Here is a 21,003-nt window from a genome sequence, read left to right on the forward strand (position 1 = left end):
AAAACTGTAAAAAAAAAAAAAAAGGCCTAAGAATGTAGCTTAGTGATAGAATGCTTGCCTGGGTTTGATTCCTCAGTACACTTAAACAGAAAGAGCTGGAAATGGTACTGTGGCTCAAGTGGTAGAGTGCTAGCCTTGAGCAAACAAAGCTGAAGGACAGTGCCCCCAGGCCTTGGCTTTGAGCCTCGAGGCTGTCAAAAAATTATTAAAAAAATGCAAAAATGAAATAGCTTGGTGGCTATTCAAAGACAAGTGGCAGGTGAGATCTGGCCTATGGGATGATTTTGAATCCATATCAGTGCTTGCTAGGACTATCTGTAATAGTGGTAAAGTTCTAATATGCATTGTCTTATACAGTAACCATAGGCACAGCCAGCCAAGGAGCCCCTGACATAGGATTGATGCAATGAAGAATCTAAGTTTTAATTTCTCAGCTCACTGAATATTTACGATTATAGGGCACATCACTGTGCCTGGGTTGAAACTAAATCCTGTTCTCTCTTCCCTTTGCTGACTTCCCTTTATAGCTGTGTGAAGTCAGGGCCTGTTAATTTTTCAGCTTGCTTGTTCAGAAGGCATTCTACCACTTGGGCTATGCCTCCAACCTTGCTTTTTTGCTGGCTATTTTGAAGATGAAGTCTCTTGGACTTTTCTACTGGGGTCAGCTTTGATTCTCCAGGTCTCAGCCTCCTGAGTAGCTAGGATTGTGTGTGTGAGCCTTGGATGCATGGCTTTAGAACTCTTCTGTTCCTGGGGCTTGAACTCAGGGCCTGGGTACTGTCCCTGAGCTTCTTTCTTAAGTGGTAGCACTATACCACTTAAGCCATAGTGCTGCTTCCTTCTTTTTCTATTTATGTGATATTGAGGAATTGAACCCAGAGCTTCATGAATGCTAGGCAAATGCTCTACCACTAAGCCACATTCCCAGCCCTACACTACCATTTTTAAAGCCAATCTTCATATTGCCAATACAAGGAAATAAACTTTCTCTGTTTATTCAGGGAAAGGGATAAAAGAGAGCAATTTTGGCTGAAAGAAAAAATTAAAACATTATTATTTCGTACTGATACTAGAGCTTCAACTCCCAACTTTGCTTGCCTGCTAGGCTTCTCTTTTTGTTGTTGTTGTTGTTTTTTGGGTCCAGTCATGGGGCCTGAACTCTGGGCCTGGGCACTATCCCTCAGCTTTTCAGCTCAAGGCTAGCACTCTACCACCTGAGGCACAGTGCCACTTCCGGCTTTTTTTCTTTTTGCTTGTGTGGTGCTGAGGAATCGAACCCAGGGCCTCAGGCATGCAAGGCAAGCACTCTACCACTGAGCCACCTTCCCAGCCCTAGGCTTCTCTTTCCCCCAGTCATGGCTGAGGGCTCTAACATGCTTGAGCCATACCTCCACTTCTTGCTTTGTGATAGTTAGGGAAACTGAAGGTAAGAGTCTGGGAATTGTTTGTTGGCTGGCTCAGTATCATGATTCTCAGGTCTCGGCCTCCTGAGGAGGTTTGCCCCCCTAACATCTTGTTTTTAAGCATTTGATGTTTTTTGGTTTATATTTTTGGTTTTTGTTGTAGTGAGGCTTGAATTCAGGACCTCTCTTTCTGCTCAAGGCTAGCCTCTACCACTTTGAGCTGCAGTTCCACTTCCAGTTTTTGTTTTGTTTTGTTTTGTTTTTGAGTGGTTAATTGGAGCTAAGAGTCATACAGGGGCTTTTATGCTTGGGGTTGCTTAAACTGCAATACTCAGATCTCAGCCTCCTGAATAACTAGGATGACAAGCATGAATCACCAGGGGCTGGCTTGGTTTTGGTTTTGAGTGTCTTTCCCAGTGAATTCTAAGAGTAAATATAAGAAAGGAAGGGCACTGTAATCAGATAGGATAGTTCTTAGAAAAGCAACAACAACATTATCAGATAGGAAAAGTAGGTAAAGGATAACTAAAGCCCACACATAGGGGAAGTGTTGTTCTCCTTAAACATATCTTGGAACAAAATTTGTAATTTTAAGAATATTTCTCTTTCAACCACACTATACTTTTTGTTTTTTTGTCGGCCGTGGGGCTTGAACTCTGGGCCTGAGTGCTGTCCCTCAGCTCTTCACTTCAAGGCAAGCACTCTACTTGAGCCACAGTACAATTTCCAGTTTTCAGGTGGTTAATTGGAGATAAGAGTCTCAGGGACTTTTCTGCTTGGGTTGGCTTTGAACCTTGATTCTCAGATCTCAGCCTGCTGAGTAGCTAGGATTACAGGTGTGAGCCACCGGAGCCGGGCTATACTTTTAAGATATATTTATATCACTACATTTTTTTTTTTTCAAGTGATGCTTGAGCCTTGGCCTCAGCATTGTCCCTTGACTTGTTCACTCAAGGATGGCACTCTATCACTTGAATCACAGCTCCGATTCCAGATTTTTGCTGGTTAATTGCAAGTAAGTCTCACAACCTTTTCTCTCCTGGCTGGTTTTGAACCGTGATCTTCAGAGCTCAGCTTCCTGAAGTTAAGATTACGGGCATGAGCCACTTGTGCGGGAGTCATTTTACTCTGTCTCAAGCCATCTCAAAAGGGTTAGTATACATACAGTAAACTAGCAATTCGATGGCTGTTTCTGATAATTCCAATTAAATCTGCAATCCCTACTAAATACACAGTCAAACTTGTGTGGAAGACACGGACGCCTGTTTGGCCACGGGCTGCCCGGGAGGTGACACTACCTCTAAGCGGGGGAAGACTGCAGACTCGAACCTTCAAAATCGGGGCGCCCCGGACAGCTACCCCAATAAGCACGGGCCGGGCATTTCCTTCCCTGAGAGCATTTCCCTTCAAGGCACTCTGAACAGAACAGAACTTTTTACTTATTGGTAAAAAGGAAAAGAGGGCTTGAGGACTAGCCACCACTACCGAGGTCGAGCCCAGTCTCTCCCCGCCGGAGCGAGGGCGGGGATGGGCTGTGATTGGCAAACTAGATCCCACGTGACCTGGTCCCGCCCCACCCCCTCCGCGCGCAGCCGGGGGACGCATGCGTAACCCCTGTTAGTGATGGAGGAGAGAAGATGGCGGAAGCGGAGTGAGTGGCTTGCGGGTGACTGATGTCGTACTCGTGAGGGCGGGGGGGAGCTGGGGGAACTGGCGGGAGCCGCGACACGTCCCCTTGAGGGAGAGGTCAGGCCTGCTTCGTGGTGGTGCAGGGAGAGACTCGAGAGCCACTTTGCGGTGGAGGAGCCCGCCCGGTGCGGTGAACCCTCTCGGCGGGTGCGCCCCCCTCCGCGGTCTGGTCCGGGATCGGCTGGGCCCGGCGCTCAGCGGCACCTCCGGGGGCCGGGCCGCCGGGGCCTGGCCGGGCAGCAGCCTGGGTGGGCCGCTCAGGCGCTGTCATCGCAGCCAGGGCCTGTGGAGGCCGGGCGGGCCCGGTGGGAAGCGAGGCCGAGGCCTCCGCCGCGCTCCGCTCACTCCAGCCGGGCGTCGGCCGGGCGACGCCCCGCTTCTCAGCCGGGGGCCCCGGAGGCCCGGCTGCCAGCCCCCTCCCGCACGGGAACCCCGAGGCCCGGCTGCCCGCCCCCTCCCGCACGGGAACCCCGAGGCCCGGCTGCCCGCCCCCTCCCGCACGGGAACCCCGAGGCCCGGCTGCCCGCCCCTCCGGCGGGGCTGAGGGGGAGGCGGCCCCGTGCTGAACTGAGAGTCGCGCCGGCAGCGCCGCAGAGGCCTCGGGAGCACTCCGCGGGGAAGGATCTGATTTCCGTGGCCTCGGGCTGCAGCGCTGCGGACGCCTGCCTCGGGGCCTCGTTCTGGTCTGGCTCACCTAGGGACTCTGAAAGTCACCGTTTTCCTGGGTAGGCCCCTTATGTACGGCCTACATAATTAATTAAATTATGTATTTAATTAATCAGTGGAATTGCCAGAAATTGTGCCCTTTTATGCCAGGCCTCGGAGTGGAACGTGATGTTTTTGTCCAGTTGCACGCACCTACGTTTAGACTTCATGGCTAGATTTTCTCTGTGACCGTGTTTCGTTAGAAGTTAGGACTGCTTACTTAAACATAGTGTTTGGCTTCGAGGACAAACGGACCAGAATTTAAGCTGATACTTGGCACGCCACTGGCATGTGGTGCCGAAGTGTTTTGACAGGCAGTACTTTGGTAAAAAGTTGGTCCTATCTACTACTGATTCTCCATATTGGACAGTTAATGTACAAGACTGTGATTTAGTGATTGGAAGGCAGTTTGAAAAAATAGCAGTAAAGCATTACAAATGTCTGGTTTACTTTCTAAAAAAAAAAAAAAAAGTGAAGAATCTGCCCCCTTTTCCCCCCTTTCATTTGCATCTTACAAATAGGGGCTGTGAAGCCCAGGTGATGGTGCACACCTGTAAACCCTAGCACTCAGGGAGGCTGAGACCGGAGGATCTAGTCATAAAGTAAGACCCTGTCTCAAAACAAAATGGATATTTTTACATTTGGGTTCCCAGAGGGCCCCCCCAGACCCCCCCCCCCCCCCCCCCCCCCCCCCCCGCCAAAAAAAATATTTTTTGGGTCCGGTTGTGGGGTCTGGACGCTGTCCCTCAGCTCTTCAGCTCAAGGCTAGCACTCTACCACTTGAGCCACAGCATCACTTTCGGCATTTTTCTTTTTGCTTATGTGGTGCTGAGGAATCGAACCCAGGGCTTCATGCATGCAAGGCAAGCGCTCTACCACTGAGCCACCTTCCTAGCCCCCCAAAAATATTTTTTAAAGCCCATAAAAGGAATAGTTCATGCCTGCCTAGTCGTTCCTCCCTCCAAAATACAAAATATTGTCAGTGCTGCCAATGTGAGGTGAGTCAAGATGTGTTTGTCAGAAAAGACCCCTAAGAGAAGGTGTAACCAATGGGTATTTCTGACCCTATAAGAACTAGTTTCAGTCTGGTGCCAGTGGCTCATGCCTGTAATCCTAGCTACTCAGCAGGTTGAAATTTGAGGATTATGTTTGAAACCAGTCCAAGAGCAGGGCAGAGTGGGAGGGAGTCCCCCTAAGACTTCTTGTTGGGCAGGGGGCATGAACTCTGGGCCTGGGCACAGTCTCTCTCTCTCAGCTCTTCAGCTCAAGGTGAGCGCTCTACCACCTGAGCCACAGGGCCACTTCCGGTTTTATGATGGTTAATTGGACATGAGTCTCATGGACTTCCCTGCCCTGGCTGTCTTAGAACAGCGATCCTCAGCAATCCTGAGTAGCTAGGATGACAGGCGAGAGTCACCCGGGCCAGCCCCTTGAGACTCATCTGTAATTAAGGGCTCAAAAAACTGGAAGTGGAGCTGTGGCTCAAAGTGGTAGAAAGCTCAAGGACACCATCAGGCCTTGCATTTAAGCCCCACAACCCTACACCCCTCCACCTCCCAAAAAAAGTTTATAACAATATTGAAGCCATTATGGTTGGCTTTAAATGTATGAATTTATTAAAATATTAGATTCTCTATTGGGCAAAATTTTATACCACAAAGTAAGATTGTAATTTTGGAAAGTTAACACCAGAAAGTCTGCTACAGAAATGTACTGTCTGTACATGAGGAAAATGACCTAATTATGCGTCTTTCAAGTTTTCGGGTAAATTTTTGCATGGATATGTGAGGTTCTGCTCTTATTCCCTCAGGTGCACTAATCTGCCCATAAGCAAAACTCACTTATTAGAAGTAGACTGATAAAAAGCCATATGTAAGTTAATTAATTTTTTCCTATTTAAGTTAACAAAAATTTTTTATGTGTGTGTCCTGTGGCCTGGATGCTGTTCCTGAGGCTTTTTTGCTCAAGGTTAGTTCTTTACCACGTGAGCCACAGTTCTGCTTCTGGCTTTTTTGGTGGTTAGAGATAAGAGTTGCACATACTTTCCTTCTTGGCCTGGCTTGGAATCAAGATCTTTAGATCTCAGCCTTCTGAGTAGCTAGGATTACTGGTATTAGCCACACTGATGCCTGTCTCAATTCTTTTATTTATTTATTTGTTTTTTGGGTCTGGTCGTGGGGCCTGAACTCTGGGCCTGGGCGCTGTCCCTCAGCTCTTCAGCTCAAGGCTAGCGCTCTACCACTTGAGCCACAGCACCACTTCCGGCTTTTTTCTTTTTGCTTGTATGGTGCTGAGGAATCGAACCCAGGGCCTCAGGCATGCAAGGCAAGCGCTCTATCACTGAGCCACCTTCCCAGCCCCATAGACACTGATTATTTCTTTGGACTGAATTTGTGTGTGTGGGAGGGGTACTAGGTTTGAATTCAGGGCCTTATACTTGCTATGCAGATGCTCTACCACTTGACCCACTTTCCTTTTGCATTATATTTTTTTTTTTTTTTTTTTGGGTCCGGTTGTGGGGCCTGAACTCTGGGCCTGGGTGCTGTTCCTCAGCTCTTCAGCTCAAGGCTAGCACACTACCACTTGAGCCACAGTGCCACTTCCGGCTTTTTTCTTTTTGCTTATGTGGTGGTGGGGAATCGAACCCAGGGCCTCAAGCACTGCAAGGCAAGTGCTCTACCACTGAGCCACCTTCCCAGCCCCTGCATTATATTTTTAATAGGGATTTGTGTGTGTTTCAAGGCTGGCCTGGACTAAAGTCTGCCTATTTATGCTTTTCACATATATAGGATGACAGACATGCATCACTTATTCCAGCTATTGATTTAGATAGGGTCTTGTTTTACCCTTAGGCTGGCCTCAAACTCCAATCTTCCCAATCTTTGCCTGGAATTAATAAGGATAAGCAACCTGTGTTTGACCTTAGAATGAATTATTTTTTTAAACTCATAGTGCTTTTACCTATACAAATAATTTGTGTTATCTGCCAGATTTAAGGACCACAGTACAACTATGGATAGTGAACCAAACCCTGGAGCATCTTCTGTATCAACAACAGCCAGTAGCACCACTACCACCACCATCACCACGTCCTCATCACGAATGCAGCAGCCACAGATTTCTGTATACAGTGGTTCAGACCGACATGCTGTACAGGTATTTCAGCTATAATGATGGGTGGGTTAAAACTTAGGATGTCATACTACTTTTTTGCCTAAGCAAGATGTATGTATTGGTTCATATGTTCAAGCATAAAGTTAGAATTGATAATATTTGATGATGAGATAGATCAGTGATAGAGTACTTACCCTTGAATGAGCAAGTCCCTGGGTTCAATCTCTAGGACTGTCAAAAAAAAGAAAATAAAATTTCTGAAGATCTCAAATAATCAAAAAATTTATTTAATAATCATAGTTATTATTTAATAATCATGTGAGAGGTATATGGCTTTAACTTTTGGGGACTTTTTTTTTTTGAGTCCTTCCCAGCTCACTTTTGGGGATATTTTTGTAGTTGAGCCCAAAATATACACAAATATTTTCAGGTCTGTAAATGTGTTGAGTTTTATTTCAGATGTAGGTGGCCTAGGACCTATACGCAGGAGGATGCATTGCTCTTAGGAACAGTGATAGAAAAGTAACCTAGATCACTTAGTTGAGAAAGTAAATTTACTAAGTTGAACTTTATAAAAATGGAGGCAATACAGTGTTACATATAAAGGGCATGAGCATTGGTGGTGTGATATGCTGCTTGAATTTCTTTTTTGTTATCATTAATATCTCTGGTATACTCTTCTTGAGTTTCAAGAAATAGTAAAATGAGGATATGACTTTCTACATCCCAAGTTACTATAGGGGTGTGATGACACATCTAGGACCTTGTGGGGTACCCAGTGACCATTGTAGGTACCTAATAAACAGTGATAGTATGAAATAAACAAATGCTTTGTGTCAGCACTTACATGCTTTATGTGGATTTTTTAAATCCTCACCACACTTATATAAAGAATTATGATTTCCAGGGACTGGGAAGATGGCTCAGTGGTAGAGTGCTTACCTCCCGTGCATGACGCCCTGGGTTCGATTCTCCAGTACCACATAAGTGAAAAAGTCAGAAGTGGTGCTGTGGCTCAAGTGAGCTGAAGAGCTGAGGGGCAGCGCTCACGCCCAGAGTTCAGGCCCCATGACTAACAAAAAAAAAAAAAAAAAAAAAGAATTATGATTTCCATCTTGCAAATGGGAAAAACCAGTGTTTTAAATAATGTAACTTTTCTAAACTTTGGTAGTAGGTTCTCTAACTTTACTTAGGGTTTATACCTTAACCATTTTGTGAGTTCTTGTTTTTTCTCTTATGCCATTTGCTTTCTTTAAGATCCTTGTAATTGCATTCTTTTAGCCCTTCCTTTCTCCCCTCCTCTCCTTTTATCCTCTTTTCTCCTCCTTTTTCCTCCCCTCTCACCCTTCTCTTCTCTTTTCTTGCAGTGTTGAGGATCAAGCCCGGGGTGTGTGTGTTTGTGTGCATGTGTGTGTGTGCGCGCATGAGCGTGCGCGTGCATGTGTGTGTGTGTGATGTGTGTATATGTGTATGTGTGTACATGTTAGGCAAACTTTCTGCTGAACCACTTCCCTGTCCTCTCATAATTGCTTTCTTACCTGTTACGATACAGTCTTCCATGATAGATATCCCAGTGTAATGACTACTTAACTTGCATGGTTTAGGATTTCCTATTCTGAAATCATAGAATTGTTGGGGAACCAGCCAGCTCAGCAGAAATTCAAACTGGAATGCACAGTGTGCTTTTAATGTCTTGTCTTTGCTGAGGCAACTGATACAGAAAGAATATCTAGATCTCTGAGCATATACATGAAGTGATACTTTAATAGATTATTTTATTCTCTAATTTTCACTTAAGTTGCATATGTTAACACAAATGTATTAGACATGTGAAGATGTAGTTGTTTCTCACCAGTAGCTCTGACTAGTTTTTATGATATCATTGGATTATCTATCTTAAAATGCAGTTAAACCAATATGTATTGAATTACTAAGTAGTTCTTTAATCTTTCAGCTGCCTTTTTCAGTCCTGTGAATTTCCTTTACCCTCTTGTTCTTAAAGAGCAAGGATGGAGATTTTTTTTTTCTGCCAAGGGTCATTTGGGTATTGATAATATTGTTTGAGGCCACCACAATTATTAATATAGGCAGATGGCCATAGCAAATAATGAGAACCAGATGTTTCTGTCATGTTATGTACCAAATGATTTTGAGGTCCTTATTTGGCTTAGGTAGCCCTTGGGCTGTTCCCTACTCCAGCTAGTGAAACTAAATAAGAACAATGTGTTTTTTTACTTGTACTTACTCAGTACCAAGAATATAATATTGAGTAGTAATAAATTACTGTACTTTGACAAAGATATGTATCCAATAGATTGTTATTTTCACTTGATTCTTAGAATTTTATTATGAAATTAGAAGAACAAATGTAGATTTATATGACCCAAAAGATACATTATTGTAATTCTGAATGACTTAATCCTTGGCCTGTAGTTTTCTACAGCAAGGGATCAAAAGTTTACATTGATTTTTTTTTTTTTTTTTTTTATTCTGGTTTTGGGGTTTGAACTCAGGGCCTGGGCTCTGTCCCTGAGCTTCTTTTTGCTAAAGGCTGGCACTTTACCATTTGAGCCACAGCACTACTTTTTGCTTTTTTTTTTTTTTTTCCTGTTTATGTGGTCCTGAGGAACTGAATCCAGGGCTTCACGTGTGTACTCTACTACTAAGCCACATTCCCAGCCCTACATTGATTTTTGTGACATGAATTTGTGGCAGAAATAATTTACAGATGGAGAGATGAGATACGAGCATATGCTAGTATGTAAACAATTACTCATGGAAATGTGCTTTCTTGAAAGTTGGATAAATGGGAACTGGGAAGGTGGTTCAGTGGTAGAGTGCTTGCCTTGTATGCATGAGGCCCTGGGTTTAGTTCCTCAGTACCACAGTGGCTCTGTGGTAGAGAACTAGCCTTAAGCTGAAGAGCTCAGGGACAGTGCCCAGGCCCAGAGTTCAGGCCCATGAACAACAAAAAAAAGAAAAAAAAGGAAGTTGGATAAATGGGTTCATGACTTTATGGTTTCATGTATCCTAGTTTATACCCACAAGCTAAAGGACTATGGTTGTTAATTTATGACAACTTTGAAAACTGTGGTTTGATTCAGAGGTAAGGATTCGATGCTGTTTCAAAGTTCAGTGGTCATGATGAAACTGAGATGTGACTACAGAGGACTGATACTAAACTTGGCTTTTCAGCAGCTAAGTTTCTGGTTTTGTTAAAATACTTGATTGGTATATTTCTGTACTTAAGACTTTTTAGGCTCTCATTTTACATGTTGCTAGTATTCACTGTAATTCACTATTTGTTTTTGTGGTACTCAGGGTCTTGCACTTCTTAGACAGATACCCTACTGCTGTGCCACATCTCTAGCCCTGTTTCTTACTGGTTATTTTCTATTTTTTATATTTTTGTTATATATATATATATATATATGTGTATATATATATATTTACGGTCGTGGGGGTCTGAACTCTGGGCCTGGGCGCTGTCCCTCAGCTCTTCAGCTCAAGGCTAGCGCTCCACCACTTGAGCCACAGCACCACTTCCGGCTGTTTTCCTTTTGCTTATGTGGTGCTGAGGAATCGAACCCAGAGCCTCAGGCATGCAAGGCAAGCGCTCTACCACTGAGTCAACTTCCCAGCCCATATTTTTTATATTTTTAAAACCTAATTTACCTTATTGTTATTATAGAGGTGATTACTGAGGGATTATAGTTATGTGAGTCAGGTAAAGAGTACATTTCCTTTCATAGAGTTGTCTTCTGTTCCCTCATTCTCTCCTACTCCCTTTCTTCCATCTCCACTCCTGAATTGTATAGTTTACTTTCATCAGTGTCCAATGAGCTCCACTACTGCACTTCTTCATTCTTTTTCTCTCAAGTTCTATGCCTTGCTCCCACCCTCCCGAGATATACATGTGACTACACCATACATAAGGTAAAGAAGATAGAATCATCAAAAACTAAAAACTTAAAAATTAAAAAAAAATCTTTGTTTCCATATTTTAGAACTTGTTTTAGTATATATATTATTTTATATAAATATGAAGAAGCATTTAGGCATTGTGCCTTTGTTTCTCTCTTAAGAGTATCTAGAATCCTGTATAATTTGTCATACTCGAATGCATTTTAGATTGGTTATTTTTTTTTTTTTTTTGTCGGTCATGGGGCTTGAACTCTGGGCCTGGGCGCTGTCCCTCAGCTCTTCAGCTCAAGGCGAGAGCGCTCTACTATTTGAGCCATAGCACCACTTCCAGTTTTCTAGCGGTTTATTGGAGATAGGAGTCTCACGAACTTTCCTGCCCGGGCTGGCTTTGAACTGGGATCCTCAGATCTCAGCCTCCTGAGTAGCTAGAATTACAGGCGTGAGCCACCAGTGCCCGGCTAGATTGGTTATTTTTTTAAAGATAGGGTATTATTTCTTTCCAGGCCTAAGCCTGAACTGTGATGTGTCTATTTTAAGCTTCACATTGTGACTTGGACTACAGATGGACATTACATTTATCCCTCTGTTGCGTTGGAGAGTCTTGCGGATTTTTCTGTCAGACTGGCATTGAACTGTGATTCTTCTATTTGTTATCTTCCCAAGTAGATAGGATTACATGCCCAGCTGCAAATAGCAATTAAATTTTTAAAAATTTTTATTGTTTTTATAAAGGTGATATGCAGAGGGGGATTATGGTTACGGAAGTCAGATAATGAATACACCTCATTTTGGACAATGTCACCCTTTCCCTTGCAGTTTTTTCCCTCCTGTCCCTACTCACAAGTTGTATAGTTCATTTTCTTTTTTTTTTTTTTTTTTTGGGTCTGGTCATGGGGCCTGAACTCTGGGCCTGGGCGCTATCCCTCAGCTCTTCAGCTCAAGACTAGTGCTCTACCACTTGAGCCACAGCGCCACTTCTGGCTTTTTTCTTATGTGGTGCTGAGGAATCGAACCCAGGGCCTCAAGCATGCAAGGCAAGTGCTCTACCACTGAGCCACCTTCCCAGCCCGTATAGTTCATTTTCAACATAGTGTCTAGTGAGTACCACTGCTGCTTTGTCCCTCCATTTCTGTAAGTAGCATTTTTTTAGGAGTAATTTTATTTTCTTTCACTAAAAGTTTTATTCCTGCATGTAAATAATTAAAACCTGGAATCTCACACTTAAAATAATAAAAACTGTCTAGTAATTTCTAAAGGAAAATAACGTAGTAGACGGTATGATAAATGTAGTTTGTAATGACTACATGACAAAAGTATTCCTAACCATACCTATGCCCTGAATTTTACCAAGTTTTAGCCAAAAGATTATACTAACTGAAATTCAGTGCACTAACAGCATACTATAGGAGGACTTCTTTTTTCTTTTTCTTTGTGTTGATCGTGGGGCTTGGAGATGAGTCTGATGGAAGTTGGGTACAAGTGGCTCACATTTATAATCCTAGCTACTCAGAAGTCTTGAGATCTGAGTATCACAGTTTGAAGCCATCCCTGGCAGAAAAGTCCCTGTGGGACTCAGATTAACCACAAGAAAACCTGAATTGGAGATGTGGCTTAAAAGTGATAGAGTGCTAGCTAACCTTGAGCAAAAGAGCTCAAAGACAGTGCCCAGGCCTGGAGTTCAAGCCTCGCAACTGAAAAAAAAAAAAAAGAGACTCATGGACTTTCCTACTTGTGCTGACTTTGAACCACAGTCCTCAGCTCTCAGCCTCCTCAGTAGCTAGCATTACAGACATGAGCTACTAGTGACCGGCTGACTTATTTTCTTAGTAGAAGTATTCTTTTTCTTTTTTCGGTCATGGGGCTTGAATTCTGGGCCTGGGCACTGCCCCTGTGCTCTTCAGCTCAAGGCGAGTGCTCTACTGCTTGAGCCACAGCGTCACTTCCAGTTTTCTAGTGGTTTATTGGAGATAAGTTTCACAGATATACCTGCCGGGGTTGGGTTTGAACTGTGATCCTCAGATCTCAGCCTCCTGAGCTAGGATTACAGGCGTGGGCCACTGGTGCCTGGCCAGTAGAAGTATTCTTTTAAATTTTTATCCATCTCAAAGATGGAAAATAGTATCTTGTTTTAATTTAAAGGTATTTCAGATGCTTATTTGGCTCTTCTTTCATATATTGTCTCTACTAGGTATAACTGCTAACTCCTAGTGACATGTAAGGAGGAGAGAAACTAGTATGTTTAATGACAGTGCTTATAACGCAGTAAAAATTTAAACTCATTGTTTTTTCTGTACTTCATTTTATGTTTAAGGTAAGGCTATAGCTTATTAGCATAAGTACTTAGCAAATACAAGGCCTGTGGGTTTGATCTTTAGTACCAGAGAGAGAGGGAGGGATGCAGGGGGAGAGAGAGAGAGAAAGAGAGCGAGAGATAAAGGTTGAGATTATGACCTGATGTTGGAATTTGACTTCTCCTACAGGTCATTCAGCAGGCATTGCATCGTCCCCCAAGTTCAGCTGCTCAGTACCTACAGCAGATGTATGCTGCTCAGCAGCAGCACTTGATGCTACACACTGCAGCCCTTCAGCAGCAGCATCTGAGTAGCTCCCAGCTCCAGAGCCTTGCTGCTGTGCAGGTGAGACTGGATACATCCATAACTGATGAGATCAAAGTATAACATTCTTGTCACATAATTGTGAAAAATAAGTACACAGGGTGTTTCAGAGTTTTCAGATATTCTGTGATTATTTTTTCTGAAGAAACTACGTTGGGGGGGAAAATAAGTAGCGTGAGAGTCCGTGGCTAGCTTTTGTCTCACTGATTTTTATCCATCTGGACAAATGCTGAGTTAAAGGCATGATTTTGTATTCAAAATTCTAGGTATAACAATGAATACTGAATGGTATATGAATTATATTTGTTTGATCTAAAAGTGTTTTATATTCATTAAAAAATACCAAACAGTTACAAAACAGTAAGGAACAAATGACGTAGAGATAATTTCTTTCTGCATCTACTACTGTTCCCGTTCTTCAGAGGTAGTCATTGTAATGGAAATTTTATGTTTAAAACACATATGTTCACTGTTCTAAAATCCAGTCCTTATTCCTGCTAAATAATACAGTCATTTTATGATTAAATGTTTACCTTTAAAAAAGATTTTCATTATGATTGTATTATTTAAATGAAACTGTGAGATTCAGTTCTAAATCTCCTCATGATAGGAGGATCTCAGTTATCTGAACCTGAAAAAGGTGTATTTCTATTATAAACAGATACTAGCTGTTGCTTCTTGTCAGTAGTATACTTTTAAATGAGAATGTGTTTATATTGTGAGTTAGCAAACTGGAATCCACAGACTCTTGGTACAGCTTCAGGTTCTTTTTCTTTCTTTCTTTCCCCCCCGCCCCAGCTTCTTTTTCATAATATTCTAGTGGTGGTTCTGCTTCAAAGATTACAGAGCTAAAGAGCAAAACTGACAATGAATGCAGCTAATAAGATTAGCTGTTGGGTCTTATTTTAGGATTCAGCTTTTTCTTTCTTTTTTTCATCTGATTGTCAAAGGCAAACACCATTTTGATCATAAAATTTGTTTCATGCATATACTTTCTGAGTTTTGTTGAGGTTTTGTATTATGCTGGTACCAGAAAGTTTTTTGTTTGTTTGTTTGTTTTGGGTCTTGAATTCAGGGCATTGGCATTGTCCCTGAGCTCTTGCTCAAAGCTAGTGCTCTACCACTTTGAGCTGGTTTATGAGTGGTTAATTGGAAATAAGAGTCTCACAGGAACTTTACCCAGGCTGGCTTCAAACCATGATCCTCAGATCTCAGCCTCCTGAGTAGCTAGGCCTGAGCTACTGGTGTCCTATTCCAGAAAGCTTTTAACTTTATGCTTTTTATATTACAACGGTCTTACTGTTTTAGGCAAGTTTGTCCAGTGGAAGACCACCTACATCCCCTACAGGAAGTGTCACACAACAGTCAAGTATGTCCCAGACATCTGTAAGTACCCTAAGTTTTTTCCTGGATTAAAATTTTTAATTATAACTTTCTAAAAGTAACTGTTGTGCTTATTTGTTTTTACCATTTTTTATTACCATCAATTAGTTGTACAAGGAGATTTCATTTTGACATATCCATATATACATACACAATGTACCATGATCAGACTCACCCCCTTCATCATTTTCTCATCATGTTCTTCCCATTTGCAAACAAACTCAGCACACTTGATTGTTCCATTTTTAAATTTATTTATTTTTATTTTAATTTTTTTTGTTGGTCATGGGGCTTGAACTCTGGGCCTGAGTGCTGTCCCTCAGCTCTTCAGCTCAAGGCTAGCACTGTACCACTTGAGCCACAGCGTCACTTCCAGTTTTCTGGTGGTTAATTGGAGATAAGAGTCTCATGGACTTTCCTTCCCTGGGCTGGCTTTGGACTGTGATCCTTATATCTCAGCCTCCTGAGTAGCTATGATTATGGGGGTGAGCCTTTGGTGCCTGGCCATTGTTCCATTTTTACACACATACATAAAGTATTTTGGCCATCTACACCATCCTTCACCCTCTCATTTACTTTCCCCCTCCCACTAGTTCCCTCATCTAGGATAGGACCTGTTTTACGTTTTTGTCATTTTAAGTTCTTATTTTTCATGAAGCTGTTTTTGTAGAAATGTTGTATACTATTTTAGTACTCAATACATAAAAAAAAAAAAATCAGAAGGATATGGTTCATGAATTCAGAGCTAGGTTAAACTTCTGAGAAATGTGACTTTTTTGTGTGCTGATACTGGGGCTTGAACTTTAACTTTGGTCTGGGCATTATCCTTTAATTTTTTTTTTCTTTTGCTTAAGGCTGGTGGTCTACCACTTGAGCCACAGCTCCCCTTCTAGCTTTTTGATGGTTAATTGGAGAGTCTCATTTGTTTGAGCTAACCTCAAACAAATCCTCACATCTCAATCTCCTGAGTAGCTAGGATTCTCAGATCTCTGTCCCCCTGGATAGCTAGGATTACAGATGTGAGCCACTACTGCCTCGTATGAAAATCTATTTCTTTAAAAATCTCTTTTTGTTATTTCTTAAACATCTTTCCTATTGATTGTGATCAGCTGTCATGTGATTCTAAATTTTTTTTTTTTGTCAGTCATGGGGTTTGAACTCTGGTCCTGGGCACTGTCTCTCAGCTCTTCAGCTCAAGGCGAGCGGTCAACTGCTTGAGCCAAAGTGGAACTTCCGTTTTTTTCTGGTGGTTTATTAGAGATAAGAGTCTCATGGACTTTCCTGCCTGGGTTGGCTTTGAACCGTGATCCTCAGATCTTAGCTTCCTTAGCTTTCTTAGCTAGGATTACAGGTGTGAGCCACTGGCGCCTGGCAAATTATTTCTTTTCATAGTGTACTAAAACTCTGAAATATATGACTCAGGGATATTGGCCATGTATGTACTACACTACATTTGTTATGTCTTTAGAAGACATCTAAGCATTTCTAGTTTTGTGCAGATTACATTTTAAAAATTACACTTTTTAGCAAAAGAGTTTGTAAAAAAGAAAAAATACATTTTTTTAGGTTACCTACATAATTGAGGCTAAATTTGCTAATTAATATCAATTTTTTTTTTTTTGTCGGTCGTGGGGCTTGAACTCTGGGCCTGGGCGCTGTCCCTCAGCTCTTCAGCTCAAGGCGAGCGCTCTACCACTTGAGCTACAGCGCCACTTCCTAATATCAATTTTTATTCAGATATAGCAATTGATTTTGAGAAGTGAAATTAAGCTATTTTGCTATAGCAAACACATGCTGTGGAAAATTATGTAAAATTTCTTGAATAAAAGATAATGCTAATTTGTTTTAACTTTATTTATTTATTTATTTTTGCTGGTCATGGAGCCTTAACTCTGGGCCTGGGTGCTGTCCCTCATTTCTTCAGCTCAGGGCTAGAGCTCTACCACTTGAGTCACAGCACCACTTCCTCAGATCTCAGCCTACTGAGTAGCTAGGATTACAGTCGTGAGCCACTGGCGCCCAGCTTCACTCCTTCCTTTTTTCTCCTCCATTTTCCCTTCCCATCCCTGCCCTCAGAGAAGGTTATTCTTTTGTGAAACTAGGAAAATTACTACACTATAGAAATTTAACTGATAAGTGTTCATATTTAAATTCCATCCGTTTCTTAATTTTCCTGTGTAAGTAAAGATAGTTCTTCATTATTGGGGGCATCTTGGCATTGTAGGATGCAGCGTCCCTGCTTATTCACTAGGTGCCAGCAGTATGTTCTGACCCTCCTTTACCTCCCAGTATGATGATCAAAAACTCATGGGGGTGGAAATGAGGTCAGGTAAGGTGAAGAGTGGGGGTAGGGGACAAACTATTGCAGTTAAAAACCACTGAGTTATTCTAATCCTAATATATTGCCCTTTCTTCATTTTCTTTCTGGTTGCAGGATGGTTTGATTCTTTGTAAAATTGACTCTAATGGAATGTGTGGTTTGTAGGCTTTCAGGAATTGAATATGATCTACTGTAGTTCTTTAGTTAAAGGTTTGGTCTTTGCTGAGTACATACTGTATAGTTTTTTTTTCTGGCTACTAGTGTAACTTTTTAAAACAAAAATTTCTCTTTGAGCATGAAAGTATTCTGGAATAGGAATGAAATTTGTTAAAAATTGTTTATAAACAACAACAAAATTTAAAAAAATGTATGACCCTGGGATCCTAAAAGGACAGAAAATAAAAATTTAAGCAATGCAATCTGGATCTAGGCATAAATACTACAACATTTATTGATATCTATGTCTTTTCTTTCTTTTTTTTTTTTCCTGCTTATGTGGTGCTGAGGAATCGAACCCAGGGCCTCATGCATGCAAGGCAAGCGCTCTACCACTGAGCCACCTTCCCAGCCCGTATGTCTTTTCTTAAATAGTTGTAGTTTGGGCTGGGACTGTGGCTTAGTGGTACAATGCTTTCCTCACATGCATGAAGCCCTGGGTTCGATTTCTCAGTACCACATAAACAGAAAAAGCTGGAAGTGGTGTTGTAACTCAAGTAGTAGAGTGCTAGCCCTGAGCAAAAGAAGCTCAGAGACAGTGTCCAGGCCCTGAGTTCAAGGTCAGGACTGGCAAAAAAAAGTTGTAGTTAGGAAAGGAGTGGAACACTATGTATGTATAGACATATCAAAAATGAAATCTCCTTGTGTAACTAATTAGTGCCAATAAATATGTGAGGAAAATATATTAAAAAAAAGGATATTGAGGGGGCTGGGAAGGTGGCTCAGTGGTAGAGCGCTTGCCTTGCATGCCTGAGGCCCTGGGTTCGATTCCTCAGCACTACCTAAGCAAAAAGAAAAAAGTTGGAAGTGGCACTGTGGCTCAAGTGGTAGAACGCTAGCCTTGAGCTGAAGAGCTGAGGGACAGCGCCCAGGCCCAGAGTTCAGACCCCACAACTGGACCCAAAAAAAAAGAAAAAAGGATATTGATAAGAAAAAGAAAGGAGTGGTTAAACATTTTGTGAGTTAGACAAAGTATTTTTTGTTGGTTTTGAAGCTTGAAGTCAGGACTTGGGCACTGTCTCAAAGCTCTTTGGCTCAAGGCTTGCCCTCCACCACTTTGAGTCACACACCACTTCCAGTTTTCTAGTGGTTAATTGGAGATAGAGTATCATGGAGTTCCCTGCCTGAGCTGGCTTTGAACCTTGATCCTCAGAACTCAGCCTCTGGGTAGCTACAATTACAGTCATGAACCACCAGCGTCTGGCTTTAGACAAAGTCTTTCATCTATAAAATATTGGTAATATATGAATAGATAAGTGTTTTTTTATTGCTTTCTTTCATGTAATTAGTGTTTTATTTATTTTTAAAATATGTGTACTGATCATAGGGCTTGAACTAGGCCTGCAGGTGCTGCCCCGAGCTCATTTGCTCAGGAATTAGCACTCTAAAAAGGGTATCCTTTTAACCTGTTTTCTTCTATCATTTTATGTGTGTGACATTCACAGAAATTGCAATTATGAAGAGTATGCTTACTTTTTAAAACTTTGCTAATGCTTTTGTACATGAAATGTATCAGCTCTTGTGAATAGTTCATTAGGGAAAAGAAACATGAATGCGAAACAATATGTTCAGGAACAATGCTGGTTTTGTGTGTTTATTCATTGTTCTATATAGCTATTCCTTAAATGAATTGACTAGCAGTGTGTTTTAATGGTCATGGTAGCTTAGTAAATTTAGGCCAATATCCTAAAGAGAGATAATGAACTACTAAGTAATAGTCTAAATTTTAGTTTTGTTTATTTTGAGATAGATTCCAGGTGAAGGCAGGTGGAGGGGTTCAGCCTGCATAAGGAAAATGGGCTTTAAGTTAGACTATCAAGTAACCAGCTAGATAAAGAAGGGTTTAGAGGAGAATCATATGAAAATGGAGTTAAATGTCAGTTGTGCATCCTGAGGTAACTTTGGAAAGTGGACTTAATAATTGGATGTATAGGTAACACCAGCAGGTACCAATAATCCTCTTTTTTTATGTTGGTGCAAAACAGTTGTAGATATTGGAGCTAATGGTGGTGATTTTATGTTTGCTTGGCTCTAAAACTAATGAGATTTCAGGTTGGTATTTTCTGCATTTAAACTGAACAAGGCTAAGATTTAGTTTGCTAAAATGAAACAAGCCTTAAATGAAATAAAGAACACCAAAATTTATGGAAGTGGACCCATGGCTCAAAGTAGTAGAACATTAGCCTCGAATGGCAAAGCTTAAGACAGTGCCTAGACCCTAAATTCACCAACCCTCCCCCCCCCTTGCGCCAAAAAGTAAAAGCTGGATGCTGGTGGCCCACATTTGTAATCCTAGCTACTCAGGAGGCTGAGATCTGAGGATTGAGGCTCAAAGCCAGCTCAGGCAGGAAAGCCCGTGAGACTCTTATCTCCAATTAACTACCAGAAAACCTGAAGTGGTGTTGTGGCTCAAGTGGTAGAGCACTTGCCTTGAGCTGAAGAACTCAGGGACAGCGCCCAGGCATAGAGTTCAAGCCCTACAACCAACAACAACAACAACAAAAACCAAACAAATTTAACAAAATGGGAGAAAATATGTTTGCACTATTTGTGTCAAATGGCTTACATTTTTAGTTTTGTTTGTGTCAGTTATATAAAGATGTTTCATTTTAACATTGTATTTGTGGATGTAGTGCACAGCATATATTGATCAGAGTCACTCCTTCCATCCTTTCTCTTCCCCTTCCCCTTGCCAAACTAGTCTGTTTCCTTGTTTTTTTCAAATATGTACATAGATTATTATGACCATATTCACTCTCCTTCTGCCTGCCTCCCTCCCACTACTCACATTGCAGTTCAGGTGTGTTTCACCTTCCTAATGTTTCTTATGTTATACTGCCTGTTAATTGTTCAAAGTGATTTCACCATGGTACCTCCACCTATGTGTATGCCATGTTTTAGTTAGGTTGAACATAAACATAGGATCCTGTATATGTTTACATATGTGTTTTGTGTCTAACATCCATATATGAGAAAGAACATACAAATAAAATGTGTCAATGAGGTTGATGTCATATGTATATGTAATCTTGTATGTATTTACATAGATGTTCATATTTTGGGTCTAACATCCACATAGGAGAGACAATGTGCAACCTTCAGGGACTGGCTTAATCACTTAATTTGATGTTCTTTAGGCCTATTTTTCTGCAAATACCTTAATTTTCTTCTTTATGGCCGAATAATAAATATTCCATTGTATACATACAGCACATTTTCTTCATCCATTCATTTTTTTAGGGCATCTGGTTTGTTTCCATAGCCTGGCTGTTGTGAATAGTGCTACAGTAAATACAAGTGTTTCTATTTCATCCTGATTTTCATTCCTTTGGATAAATGCCCAAGAGTGATATTGCTGGATTTTAAGATAGTTCGATTTTTAATTTTTTGAGGAACTTCCATACCAGTTTTCATACTAGTTTACATTCTTACCAATGTTTTATACACTAGCATTTGTTTTTTGTTTGTGTTCTTCATGATAGCCATTCTGACTGGAGTGAGATGGATTCTTAGTGTTGTTTTGATTCCCCATTTCCTTGAGGGGTATTAAGCATTTCTTTATGTGTTTATCTTTATTTTTATTGCTATTATAAAGATGATATACAGAGGGGTTACAAGTTGCATAAGTGAGGTA

At 41.5% G+C, this 21,003-nt stretch overlaps 1 protein-coding gene across 5 annotated transcripts in view; it reads left to right on the forward strand.

Annotated features, from left to right (window-relative positions):
- The first annotated feature begins 3,023 nt into the window (after positions 1-3,023).
- Phc3 (polyhomeotic homolog 3) overlaps positions 3,024-21,003 on the forward strand; it is a 72,315-nt gene continuing 54,335 nt past the window's right edge. For all 5 annotated transcript variants that reach the window (XM_042678871.1, XM_042678872.1, XM_042678873.1 and 2 more), the window contains exons 1-4: positions 3,024-3,054; positions 6,788-6,953; positions 13,316-13,471; positions 14,759-14,836. In XM_042678871.1, the coding sequence (XP_042534805.1) occupies positions 3,041-3,054; positions 6,788-6,953; positions 13,316-13,471; positions 14,759-14,836 (414 nt within the window). In that variant the 5' untranslated portion in view covers positions 3,024-3,040. The remainder of the gene's footprint in view (positions 3,055-6,787; positions 6,954-13,315; positions 13,472-14,758; positions 14,837-21,003) is intronic.

Source organism: Dipodomys spectabilis, unplaced genomic scaffold, assembly GCF_019054845.1.
Source record: "Dipodomys spectabilis isolate Male_0828 unplaced genomic scaffold, ASM1905484v1 ptg000050l, whole genome shotgun sequence".
Lineage (NCBI taxonomy): Eukaryota > Metazoa > Chordata > Mammalia > Rodentia > Heteromyidae > Dipodomys > Dipodomys spectabilis.